Here is a 13,726-nt window from a genome sequence, read left to right on the forward strand (position 1 = left end):
GCAAGTGAATCAATCGCTTAGCTATTTTGCATTGGGTTTTATCAATTTGCATGGCCGGATCAGAAAATGGGCGATTGAGGAAAAAAACATATAGTGGGCTGTTTAGTGAATCGAGTTGGTTAGCAGCGATCATCACTAAATCTGTGAAAACAGGTTTATGAACTTAAGAATTGCCATTGCTGGGCCAGACCAGTGGTTCATCGTGTCCAGCAGTCCGCTCACGCGCCGGCCCTTAGGTCAAAGAACAATGCCCTAACTGAGACTAGCCTTACCTGCATACGTTTTGGTTCAGCAGGAACTTGTCTAACTTTGTCTTGAATCCCTGGAGGGTGTTTTCCCCTATAACAGCCTCCGGAAGAGTGTTCCAGTTTTCTACCACTCTCTGGGTGAAGAAGAACTTCCTTACGTTTGTACGGAATCTATCCCATTTTAACAAGTGCTTTCGTTCTTTCTACCTTGGAGAGGGTGAACAACCTGTCTTTATCTACTAAGTTTATTCCCTTCATTATCTTGAATGTTTCGATCATGTCCCCTCTCAGTCTCCTCTTTTCAAGAGAGAAGAGGCCCAGTTTCTCTAATCTAGCCCTAAACGCTAAGAAGCCCATATGTATAGAATGGGCTTCTTAGCATATGCTAATTCTATTAGCGTGTGCTAAGCTTTAATACACATGCCCTTCAGTTTCACAGTAGAATTTACAAAGAAGAAAATGAAATGCACATTTGAATCACTAAAAGGCAGCCCAACATGGATGGAAGCTTGGTGAGAAAAACATACATAAGATGTCTCATGAAATTATTTCCAATCCATGTGCATAAATGTTTTTTTTTTTTTTGTGTGTGTGTGTGTGGTATTTCTGTATATTTCTGTGTGGGTTTGTGTGGCTATCAGTGCCATTGGCAGAAATGTCTCTGTGATCTGTAGAGTAAAGAGAAACTGTTTGTAAGGATCAGTTCCACAGTTGTTATGTTTCACTGTATTAAAGCTTCTATGCTGCAGAAGCTGTAACTGTTTCTCCCATAGAAATACACTAGAACTATTTAGTTTTTTTGTTGTGGGTTTTTATTGTTATTTTTTGTTTTTTTTTATTTGGCATTCCCAGTCTGATCTGGCCCCTTGTTTTTAGCATAACATGTCTTTTAACTATGTTTTACTCCTCATCACATCTGGTCCTCTTTAATTACATTTCCAGAGCCAGCCATTCTCGATGTGTTTAGAAAAAAAAAAAAAGTATGAATTACATGAGATTCAACAGGACAGGGTTGAATTCTAAATTAGTATTATTCAATAAGAACTTAAAAGGGTCTGGGTAAAAACAGGATTTACAGGATTCTCAGGATCTAGGGCAGGCCATCTTAAGAATGGAATGCTCTTTTATGACAGCAGCAGGCTGTCTTTTCAGTAGGGAATCCCCATGTTCTTTCACCTGACTCTGTAAAGTCCCGCCCCCTATGATGCTGAACCCAGGGTGATACAGCCCTTCCTGGGGTCAGAATTGCAGGATCCTGGATATCCTGGAGGATTCTGTACATCCTTCAGGATCCTGGCAGGTCCTCTGATTTTATAGGGAAGGAATGCATGGAATGGATGTTTCCTCACATATAGGTTGTGAAAGATGCAGAATCCAGGTATATACAGCCCTTTTTGGGGTCAGAATTGCAGGATCCTGGGAGATCCTGCTGGATACTGGAAGATCCAATGGTTTTGATTGGGAAAGAGTACAGAATATGGATGTTTCCTGCCACTGTCCCCCCCCCCTCACCCCTTCACTTCACTTTGTCTACTATTTATTTTGCTTCTTTCTGGAACATATTGATTTTATTTATGCCTCTTTCAGTTCTCCACAATCACTCCCTGCAGCAGCTTCCACTATCTTGCCCACCATTTAGGTCTGTTACTTGCACCAACTGTTTTGCCTCATTTTCAGTCATTCTGCAGGAAGTCCCCTGCCCTTATGCTGACATCATTGGTCCTTCTTTGCCAATCCCACCCACAGAAGAAAAGTACTGCATCATAGAGGGCGGGACTTTACAGAGATGGGTGAAAGAGCATGGGGATTCCCTACTGAAAGACAGCCTGCTGCTGTTATAAAAAAGCATTCCATAGATCTTGGAGATCCTGAGAATCCTGGTTTTACCCGACCGCACATTAGCATGTGCACACATACAAACCTACTTGTGCATACATGCAGTACAAACACACAGACATACCTGTCCACTGGGATAAATATAATCCTGGTGCACAGGGCATATGAGTGGGTTAACTCCTTTAACCGGGAGCTGTGCAGAAGGCATCATCTACAATTTCTTCAGTTTGTGACATTCCCATCCCCAAGGATGACCCTGTCAAGGTTAGGTTAGGGGTTAAGCCAACTCCCCTAGCCAGGAATCCAGAAGCAGGTAGAGCTTCAGAGGTTGTAGAGGACAGGGCTGCCTATCCCGAGGACAATGAATCTGATGCAGACCTAGATCCCTTTCCCGAGCCAGAGCCTGTCAGAAAAACAAACTCCCTTAGGAAATACAACCAGCTCCCAGAGTGTAATATTACCACTGAACTGAGAGGGAGCCAGAGAGCCTCCAAAGCAGTACCTCAGCCAGGTAGGACAGGGAATGGCTTTTCTCCCTTAAAGCAGTTCTCAAAGATTCTGAGAGGGACAGCTAAGGAGGGGCTGGCAGAAAGAATTCTCCTGGCCAAGCAAGGGCAAGCTCCCAAACCAGAACCCATGGACTGGGAAAGTCCTGTAACACAGGACATGGCAGAGCAAGAGGTTCCAGAGGAACAAATGGAAGTGGCAGAGTTTGTAATGCCTGGAGTGGAATCTCTGGAACCTATGGATGTGAGTGTGGCAGTTTCCTGCCCATTAAATATTCTTTTATTTTTGGACATTTTCCTTAAAGAGTTTTGTTGGGACTATTCCTGGGAAGAAGGACCTGGCAAAGAATGTTTTGAAAAGTGTTTTTTCCTTTGTTGCACAGCAGCGGGGGCTGGGCTATAAGCAAGTATTGAACCTGTGCCTAGCACTGATTAAGCTACTCTGCACCAGTTGGGATAAAGTTTTGTGAGAAGCTGGTGTGTTGCTGATGTTGGTATTGGACCAAGCTTAGGTCTTACAGGATTGGGGTAAGGTTCACAGAAGATCTTGGGTTGGGGAATTTTGTAGGTGCTTGTTTAAAGCCTTTTAATGAAAGTGAACCCGGCAATCCTGTTCCTGAAACACCAGGACTGGAGAGCTGCATAGTGCTAGAGTTTTGTTTGTTTAAAAGCCAAGGACCTGGTGAAGACTGGGACTAAGCTAAACTGAAATCCAGAGATTCTTGGAATATAGTGAACTGGTGATTGAGAGTTTTGCATTTCCTGAAAGAACTCTTAAAAACTGCTCTGAATACAGAACTTAATGATACTTACCTGGAGCAAGGTTTTTTTAAAAAAAAAAAATTGTTTTCTTGTTGGCTTATTGAACTGCCAGGAGCCTGGGAGAAATATTGCCTGTTTCTATTTTCCTACTGCCAACAGAAAGACAGTCTGATTACTTTGGGGTTTTTTTTCTGGAATTAAAACTGTTTGCAATATGCAGAGTATTTGATGTTGGTTTATTATCAGTAATATGTACTGTGTAGGGTCTTCCCTCTTTGGGAGCCACGCCAGGGTCTTGCTGCCACCAGTCGGCGGACCCTGCACTGCCCTCGCAGGTCCGACTGGGTGACAAGTTCTGCCTCCTTCCTTGGTGGGCTGTACTGACTCTCTTCAGTTTTTCCTTCTGCAAGTTAAGGTGTCTTTCTGATCTGCTCAGCGTATGTATATTATTATTTGGGGGGTTTTAAATCTGAATCTGGAGGCTTTTGGTGCTCAAGAGGACCCCAGTAGCCTAGGCATCTTTGCCTGGGAAAAGACACAGACTCAGCAGCAGTCTGCAGCTAACAGGGTAGCCCTTCAAGGAACCTGTTTAGCCAGCCTGCATTTCCATTTGTGGAGCTTGGGGTCCATTCCCCTTGAAGCTAGGCTTGCCCCTGATTGATCAGGCGCTTTAGCACATGTTATTTGGCTCATGGCTGTCTAGGACGGGCTTTAGCATATGCCAGCTGTGTTCCCTTCCCCCGTTGCAACAAGTGGATCTGAGGTCTCAGACTGACTTCGGTCCGACTGGCAGCCCAAAGATTGCAGTGTTGTGGACCCTTTCATATGCTTGTTTGAGGCTGTGGTTTTCACCAGATTCCAGCTGCAGTGTGAGCTGAATTAGGCAATAAGAACCAGTACAATATAGTGAGTACCGTATTTCCCCATATATAGGCTGCGGCCTATATATGGGTTTTGCAAGCCGCCACAGTGGGTGCGGCTTGCAAAACTGGGGCGACCTATACAGTTTAAAAAAATCATCTCCCCCCCTTACCTCCCTCACTGGAATCGCTGCTCCTCAAATCGCGGCCAGTGGTGCAGGGCAGGAGAGATCTTTTTGATCTCCAGCCTGGCCCTGTGCTGCTTCCTACATGCCTTTAGCATCAGTTCTCGTGGGACTTGCAAGTTCCGATGGCAAAGGCACGCAGGAAGCAGGACTAGTATAACTGAACAGGGGGAACTTGATAAATGAATCCACACTTCATCAGTACTCAGTAACTCAGTCCTGGACAGAAATGGGGTCTTGACCTAAATGATTACTTTTTTAAAAAAGTTGTCTTGAGACTCAAATAACTATTATCAGAGAGCAAAAAAATAACTAAGACACATGAAGGGCAATTCTATAACTGGGCGCCTGATAGGAATCTATTCTGTAAACGAAGGTAGGCACCTACTTTTTTTTACAGGATACTAGTATAACAGCTTAAATACGTGCTTAAATGTTAGGCGTCAGACACAGAGCCAGTGTGTTAGCACCTAAATACCACAGATACATGTGTAATTTATAACAGTCTATAAGTTACACAAGTAAGTATGTCTATAAGTTACATGTGTAACTTGCGCGTGTAACTTACACATGTAACTTAGGGAAGGAGTGCAGGGAATGGATGTTTCCTGCCTCATAAATGGTGAAGGGTGCTGAATCCAGGGGGATACAAGTACAACCCTTCCTGGGGTCACAATTGCAGGATCCTAACACATCCTGCAGGATCCTGTGCTTTTGATGGGGAAGGAATGCAGGGAATAGATATTTCCTGCCATATAGGTGGTAATGGGTGCTAAATCCCGATAGATGCAGCCCTTCCTGGTGTCAGAATTGCAGGATCCTGGGCTTCTGATGGGGAAGGAGTGCAGGGAATGGATGTTTCTTGCCTTATAGGTGGTTAAGGGTGCTGATTCTGATCCCAGGAAGTGCTGTATCCCATAGATTCAGCACCCTTCACAACCTATAAGGTAGGAAACATCCAATATAGCCCTTCCTGGGGTCAGAATTGCAGGATCCTGACACATCTTGCAGAATCCTGGGCTTCTGATTCAGAAGGAGTGCAGGGAATGGATGTTTCTTGCCTTATAGATAGTGAAGGGTATTGAATCCAGATAGGTATAGCCCTTCCTGGGGTCAGTATTGCAGGATCCTGGACATCCTAGGATCCTGACAGGTCCTGTGCTTTTGATGGGGAAGGAGTGCAGGGAATGGATGTTTCCTACCTTATAGGTTGTGAAGGGTGCTGAATCTATGGGATACAGCACTTCCTGGGATCAGAATAGCAGGATCCTGGTAAGTCTTGGGCTTTTGATGGGGAAGGAGTGCAGGGAATGGCTATTTCCTGCCTTATAGGTGGTTAAAGGTATTGAATCCAGAGAGATACAGCTCTTCCTGGGGTTAGATTTGCAGGATACTGGTACGGAGTATTGTGCACCCTGCCCTAGCCCTCTATGTTTAGAAGGCCAGTCTTCTCTTACTCACAGGGAGTTCTCGCAGCCAATTCTTGATGCTATATAAAGGAGGCCAGGTGGCACTGCTAGAGCCAGAATGAGGGGGCTAGGGTGCACTCAGGTAGGGTTACCAAATTACCTGTTTGGAAATCTAGACCCTAGACCCGCCCAGTTCCACCCATCCCTGCCCCATCATGCCCCAGTCCCGCCGCCAAACCTGCTCTAACCCTGCCACCCCCCCCCCCCCCCCCGCTGCCTGCTGTGTTTTCAAAAGCCATTTGGATCTCCAGACATGTCCTCAAAAGGAGGACATTTCTGGGGGAATCCAGACGTCGGGTATCCCTAAGGTTACCATATGGCTCCATAAAAAAGGGGACGGATTGAGACATCCGGGTTTTACTTCCATTGAAAGCAACCAAGATGTCTCAATCTGTTCTCCTTACTTCCATTGCTTTCAATGGAAGTAAAACCCGGATGTCTCAATCCGTCCCTTTTTTTCTGGAGCCATATGGTAACACTAGGTATCCCTCAAAGTCACACAAAAAGCAAAACCATGCTGCAGCTGGTGTAACTGCAGGCAGAAGCGTTTCACAATTCTTTTACAAGCTGTCTGAAGTTAATTTACACTCTGGGTTAAAGTTGAAAATCTCATATCTAAGAAACATGAGAAGACAGTAACCTTGAAGTCATGTAACTTTTGAAAACAAGCATTTTCTGGTAGAAGACGGATTCCACTTTTTCAACAGTCTCACACATTACACATTAGTCCATCCAGAAGGTGTTGATCTTCTCCTGCTGCAGGTTTAGAAATATTAATGGAAGGAGGAGCAGCTACATCCTACTGTGCACTGTTTAAAAGACAGTAACAATAACTTGCCTAGGGGAGAGTGTAGCACTGTGGTTATAGCTACAGCCTCAGCATGCTGAGGTTGTGGGTACAAACCCAGGCTGCTCCTTGTGACCCTGGACTAGTCTCTTAACCCCCCACCCCCATTGCCCTAGGTACCATTTAGAGCTCCCCAGGGTGAACAGTATAAAAAAAATGAATAAATAAATCTGAATAATTAGTTTCAGTAAGATTGCCCAGGTTACTAAAATTCTAAATCCAAAGTATTGCTGTTCTTTTTTTTTTCCTCTGCTTGTGATAGCCTATTTTTACTGCCCCTCTGTCATTCTGCATGGAGTCCCCGCGCTGACGTCTTCTCCTTCTCTGCTGGTCCGCCCACACAGGAAGAGAAGAGGACGGCAGAGAAGGCCAAGACGGCGGTGCAGGGGACTCCAGTAAATGAATAGCAGCAGCTGTGGCAAAAAAAAAAAAAAAGAGGTCTGCTGTTAAGGTGGTCCAGGATCCTGGAAAATCCTGCAAATCCTGTTTTTGGTTTTTTTTTTTTTACCAGGATCTCAGTACAAGTCAATGAGAATCCTGGTTTTTACCATGTTCCCACGACGCTTCTTCACCAAAAACACAAGCCACTTCGAAACACCCACCCACCACAATTATCCGCTTCCGTAACCAACCGCACTTACATGTAGCAAAACCTCCGCCATCTGCGCTCTTCAGCTTAAGGCTGGCGTCGGAGCTGCCTGACTAGAACCGAGACATATGACCCCCCCCCCCCCCCCCCCCCCCGATTTTCGTCTAGAGCCGCCAGGGCCTCATCAAAGACACCCACCCGATTTCTACTGCTGCAGGCTACAGATGATGACGTCATGTTAACCCGCTCTGCATTGTGGGACTGGTTTCTCGTGACAACCGGCGTAAATAAGTCTACTGGCGGTCGTTTTAGGTGTTTACGGGGAGTAAACGCCGTGGCATGGCTGAGGAAGAAGGCATGATGGGCCTTAGCGGTGCTGAGCTCTTACCGGGAAGCGAATATTATGAGAGGATTGGGAGCCTGCAACAACGTCTGCGGGAAAGGTGAGGCTGACGGCGCTCCCTCTTTTCCCTTTCGCTTGATCACTGAACTTCAGTTCTATGAAATTCCAGAGCTGAGCTGGAGATTTATTCGTACGCTGCGATCCATCTAAAAAAGATTCTCAGATCGTTCCAATGACGCCGGCAACCTAGTTCTGGAGGGTATGAAGCTGTCTAATGGTGCCAAAAGATGTTTCTCAATCTCATTACGAATCTTAGTGCGAAGATTAAGCAAAACTTGTGATAGTAAAGGAAAACTTATTGCCAGAAAACACAAAATAGACCAGAAACCATATGAGCCAGTTTTTAAAACTGATTGGGAATGCTAAACTCACTAGAAATTACCCTTCCCTATACGTATTCAAGGAGTTTATTCACTATTTGGGGTGCTCATGCACTCAGAGAGCTGGATCCTATGCCAGAAATTATGTTTGTCTTGCAGAAAAGATTAGAAGTAGAAAAACCAAACAAGAAAAAAAGAAGCACACAACTTAATTCACTTACCCCACTTACATCCCATGTACTGACAAAATATATCTTTACTATAACCCACTTATATCCCATGTACTGACAAAATGAATCTTTACTGTAACCCACTTGTATCCCATGTACTGACAAAATGAATCTTTAATGTAAACCACTTGCATCCCATGTACTGACTAAACGTATCTTTATTGTAAACCGTTTCTATCCCATGTACTGTCAAATGTATCTTTATTGTAAACCGCTTCGAACTTCACGGTATAGCGGTATATAAGAAATAAATTATTATTATTATTATTATTGTACTGATTCATTATAAAATATTTTCTAGTGCAGTGTGTCTAGATAGGGTTACTATACTGTATTTGTGCAGACAAAAAAAGATTACACATGACTCCACCTATATCCTTGGTCCCCTTTCCCAGCCACTATACCCTTCACATGCTGAGGAAAGTAAGATCTTGTTTCCACCAAAATCATTTTGCCGTTCTCGTCCAATCTATCATCCTCTCCAGACTGGACTATTGCAATTCTATCTTTATAAGCCTAACAAAGAAAAACCTTCACAGACTCCAACGGATTCAAAATGCCGCGTCCAAGCTCATCTTTGCAAAAAGTAAATTCGATCATGTCTCACCGCTCCTCCTCAAGCTTCACTGGCTTCCAGTAATTCTCAGAGTCCATTTCAAATGCATCTGCCTAACCTTCAAGATCGTCCACGGCATCCTTCCTCCACTAATTCCGCTTTCTTGGAACTCCTCAAATCCTAATACCACCAGACCCACCCAAAAATTGAAGCTATCCTTCCCCTCACTAAAAGGCATCCCCTCCCAGGAATACTGGGAACTTCTCTCCACTTCAGACTCACCGAGCTCTGGAACAACCTCACCTCCCCCCTCCGGAACCTGAGTGCTCTCCAACCCTTCCGCAAACTTCTGAAAACCTGGTTATTCTCAAAAATCTAACTCTTCCTCCTCTTTTGACATCCTAGCCCTCTTAACTTCCCTCTACCCTCTGACCCTTATCTAGCTCTTACCTTGTAGTTCCTTTCTCATTACAACTCCTGTAAACCGTGTCGAGCTCCACAACCATGGAGAAGGTGCAGTATATAAACCTAAGGTTTAGTTTAGTTTAGTTTTTGTGCTTCTCTTCCTTCCTCCAATCCCGGAAGCCGCCTCTCTGGAACAACTTCCTGTTCCTGCATAGGCGGGGCTTGCAGAGAAGCGGCTTCCGGGACAGGCTGGTGGCAGCAGACTCTCCTTGCTGCTATTGCTGGCTGCCTAAAGACTCAGTTACAGCAGCTGTCCTGGAGAAAAGGTAGGTGGGGGAATCCGGGAGAGCTGACTAAACCCGGACAGATTCTCCCATCTTTTAAAAACCGTCCCCGGTCAGTCCTCAAAAAAGAGGACATACCTGGGTTTTCCCGGACATCCAGTACCCCTATGTCTATTAGAACATAAGAATCGCCGCTGCTGGGTCAGACCAGTGGTCCATCGTGCTCAGCAGTCCGCTTCCGCAGTGGCCCCTAGATCAGAGACCAGTGCCCTAACTGAGACAAGTCTTACCTGCCTAAGGCCTGATTGGTCCAGGCTTCTAGAGCCTGGGCCAATCAGGCCTTAGATTTAGCGGGGATGGGCCGGGAAGGGGCGGGCCCGTCTCATTTCCACGAGGCGGGCCCGTCGGCTGGATGGCAGCAAGACCCGTCCAGCCGACCAACATGTAAAGGTTAGTTGGGGGAGGGAGGTTAGTTTTGGGGGGGGGGGGGGTCGTCGGGCTTTCCGGCAGGAGGATTGGGCATCCTCCTGCCGGCGATTACCAGTTTGGGGGGAGGGGGGTTCCGGCAGGAGGATTGGGCATCCTCCTGTCGGCGATGGGACAGGCGACCGTGGCCGCTATACATATTGCAGCAGGGAGATCCCTTGCTGCCATAAGTATAGCAGCCGCGTCTAATTTAACCCAATTCTCTAACTGGCGTCTGTACCATGGACGCCGGTTACAGAATCGGGGTTTAGTGTAGGACCGATTCTGTATAGGACACCTCTCCTGTGTGTCCTATACAGAATCAGGGCCTATATGTTTAGATCATATTTGCTTGCTTGATTGTTTTGAATTGTTCTTTATGTTTACAGTGAACGAAAAAGAATGGAATTGGAAAGAAACCTTTTTGACTCCAGCAGATTGGATATGTGCAGGTAACTAACTAGATAACTAACTTTTCTTATATAAATAATGTGATGTTTATTATCAGTAGAGTGGAAACTTTCGTTTACCATACCATTTCCAGTGTTCTCCCCAGAAATTTTTTCCAGCCGGGTGGCATGAAAAAGTAGCCGGGTGGGCGGGGTGGGGAAATTTGGTAGTGGGGAAAATTAAATGTATACTATTTTTATTAGTTAATTATTATTATTTTCCAATGCTCGATATGACTTCCTTTTTTAAGGTTTGACACTTTACTAAATTTAAGAAGTATCCAATTCTAGAAGTGAATAATTAGATATTCACCCTCTTTCAAATAGTATAGAGGTTTAAAAAAGGGAAATGCGTTAATGAAGTCATTAGGTTCAATCTAACCATTTATTTCTGCATGAATTTAAACAACTAAAAAAAAAAAGATAAATATAGCTCATCCAGTCATACAAGAAATGGCTGTACAACACCTCTAATAATGTTTTGATAACTAGGTTCCTTCCTGAAGTCTCACTGAGGATATGAAATAGATGCTATCCCCACTTCCAGTCCTCTTCCACATAATTTATGCAGAGGTGTTACTGAGCCTTGAAGGGCACCTGTGTGATTGATCTTTATCTGCTTCTTTTTTATTTTGCTATACTGCAAAGTAAGAGCTAGGGCAAAACAGTATAGGTAAAGATGCAGGTAATAATTAGCAATGTATAAAAAATATTTTATTTTTATTTGCTTATAATGTCATTTGAAAGCTGCTTGATGATAATACAACTTTAATTTAATTCTTTATAATGGGTGTGTCTGTGTGTTGGGGGGACAACACCTATGTCAACAGTAAAGTTAGAATAGGGTCATTAAATCCAGTGGTGTACCTAGTATATATGACAGCCAGTGCTAATCATTTTTTTAACAAACCCTCCTCTATATAAAAAAAGATATTTTTTAGTAATAATCCATGAGTCACACAATAAGGGTGCATCTAGGAAAAGGCAGCATCTTAAACACTGCAGTGAGCACGATAGCACCAACACACGCATTGTAAAACTAAACAAACCAGATCCTACACAGTCAATTGATCCCGTAGTCGATGCTAACAGAAAACCATGTCCTTTTCATACACACAGAACACAGATACACCCTCGCCCAATATGGAATAATCACAAACTAAAAATAGAAATATGTAGACAAAAGTTAAACTGAACAAAGAAACCAGACTCTGCATACAATGCAACACCATAGAAACAGTGACACATGTCCCCTAATACTGTGCAAAATATAAAGACAGTAGATGTAAATTTGAAAAAAACTTCTACATAACAGTCACCACTTTACAAATTAACAAATAGAAATAAAATAATGAGAAATATGAAAATACAATTTTATTGGACTAATCCATTTTTCAATTAGCTTTCAGAGGCCAAATCTTTCATCAAGACATTACAGTATACAGCTGTTATGGTATCCTGTCCTGACCTGAGGAAAGGGGTTTATTCTCCCCCCAAATTGCCTTATTTCCATTTCCTATTGATAAATTTTAATCAATACAGTTACAATACTACTTGATTCTACGTAAAGCAACAAAAATATTTTTTTTCTACCTTTTGTCGTTTCTGCTTTAGTCATCTTCTCTTCACTCTCTTCTTTCTATTTAGCATTTGTCCTCGCTCCCTTCCATGCAACATCTGTCCTCTCTCTTTGCCTCTTCCACCCTGCCTCTGCCCTCTCTCTCTCTACCCCTTCCATCTACTGTCCACCCTATCTCTGCCCCTTGCATCCACTGTCCACCCTTTCTGCCTTTTCCATCCAGTGTCTGCCCTCTCTCTGTTCCATATGGTATCTTCCCTCTTTCTATGTCCCTTCAATAAACTCTATATCCTGTGCCCTTTCTCTCCTTTGTACATGATTTATTTCAGCTTCAACCCCTCTCCATTTTTTGTCTCCACCCTTCCCCTATGCTCTGGCATCTCTCTCTTCTCCTTTCCTTCCTTCCTTCCTTTCCACTCCACCCCATGGTCTGACATCTCTATCTCCTTCCCTTCTCTCCCCCCTCTCCAGTATCTGCCTCCTGTCTTTCCCCTTTGGTCCAGGCTTCTCTCTTTCTCTCCATCTTTCTTCTGTGAGGAGATCATATTGATCTTGAACACTGAATAATTCTTCCACATTCTCCATATCACTATACTGTAGTCTGGTCCAGCAGACTGCTTTGGCACTATTACATGGGTAATAGTAAATTCATTATGCATCAGCTTTCCACACAGAATGCCACAAGTCTCTATTTCTTGTGCTGTGTTTACATCTGCCAGCAGCAGAAACTTGTGAGACAGATCCCTTGGCAATACTACACTTCGGAGCCCTTTGACCATCTGGTTCTGTATGGCTGCAGGCTTTAAAGCTCTGTTTACTGGAGGAGACTGTCCAGCATACATAGTTGCATCGCTCTTAAGGATCTGATCAGAGATTACATTAGACAAGGTAGTATTTTTAGGCATGGAAAAACAGGACATGTTCTCCTCAATCTGCTCAGATGCCCTTTAATGTTCATCTGATCTCGGGCTAAATCTTGCCTCCTGAGCTGATCTTCAAAGGAGAGCGGAGTGAGAGCCATATCGGCAGTGAGATCCGTTTTGGGCCGCATATTGTGCAGGGCTGGACTAAGGCAAGTTGTAAGCTTCCTTCTATCGCTGACCTAACTTCCATAAGTCAGCAACAGAGGGAAGCTTACAACTCGCTGCTCTCGCTTGCTTCGGGCCTTCCTCATTGCCGGGTCCTGCCTTCACGGAAACAGAAAGTAGGCAGGACCAATGTTCCCTCTAAGGATTGATGAGGTGTGTGCAAAAAAAAATATGCATGAGCGACAAGTTACATATTCCACAAATTTATGAGCAGGCATGGAGGACACATTTTTAAACAAATGTAGTTTATCCTTGTACTCCTTATGTATTTTTAATCATCTATGGATATGTTTGTATGTTTATTGTTCAAATGGTTTTATTTATTTCCCAAAATTTATTTTTGTTATACACATTGAAAATATTTGATATTGCGTTTAAATCAAAATCTCAATAAACTTGAAACGAGTGCCCATGAGATTGTGGGAGGGTTAAATACTCAAAACTTAGAAGAATAACAATTTACTTAAAGTTTTTGCTTCGTCAGCTTTCTGGTATCTTTACATAATGCAGTGGTGTACCTAGCATATGTAACACCCGGGGCCCATCATTTTTTGGCACCCCCCCCCCCCCATCTGTACGAAAAACATGATTTTTAGTAACAAGCCACACGTCACACATGAGTACCTAGGAAAAGGCAGCATCTTA

The 13,726-nt window shown here is 43.8% G+C and overlaps 1 protein-coding gene across 5 annotated transcripts in view; it reads left to right on the plus strand.

The window, feature by feature from the left end:
* Positions 1-2,739: 2,739 nt before the first annotated feature.
* Positions 2,740-13,726, plus strand: part of KIZ (kizuna centrosomal protein) — a 214,758-nt gene continuing 203,771 nt past the window's right edge. For 3 of the 5 annotated variants that reach the window (XM_033935765.1, XM_033935766.1, XM_033935768.1), the window contains exons 1-2: positions 7,492-7,745; positions 10,355-10,417. In XM_033935765.1, the coding sequence (XP_033791656.1) occupies positions 7,642-7,745; positions 10,355-10,417 (167 nt within the window). In that variant the 5' untranslated portion in view covers positions 7,492-7,641. Of the gene's footprint in view, positions 2,835-7,491; positions 7,746-10,354; positions 10,418-13,726 lie in introns of those variants that run through there. The other 2 variants (XM_033935767.1, XM_033935769.1) reach the window with 2 other exon arrangements.

The sequence above is a fragment of the Geotrypetes seraphini genome, chromosome 3 (genome assembly GCF_902459505.1).
Source record: "Geotrypetes seraphini chromosome 3, aGeoSer1.1, whole genome shotgun sequence".
NCBI classification, from domain to species: domain Eukaryota; kingdom Metazoa; phylum Chordata; class Amphibia; order Gymnophiona; family Dermophiidae; genus Geotrypetes; species Geotrypetes seraphini.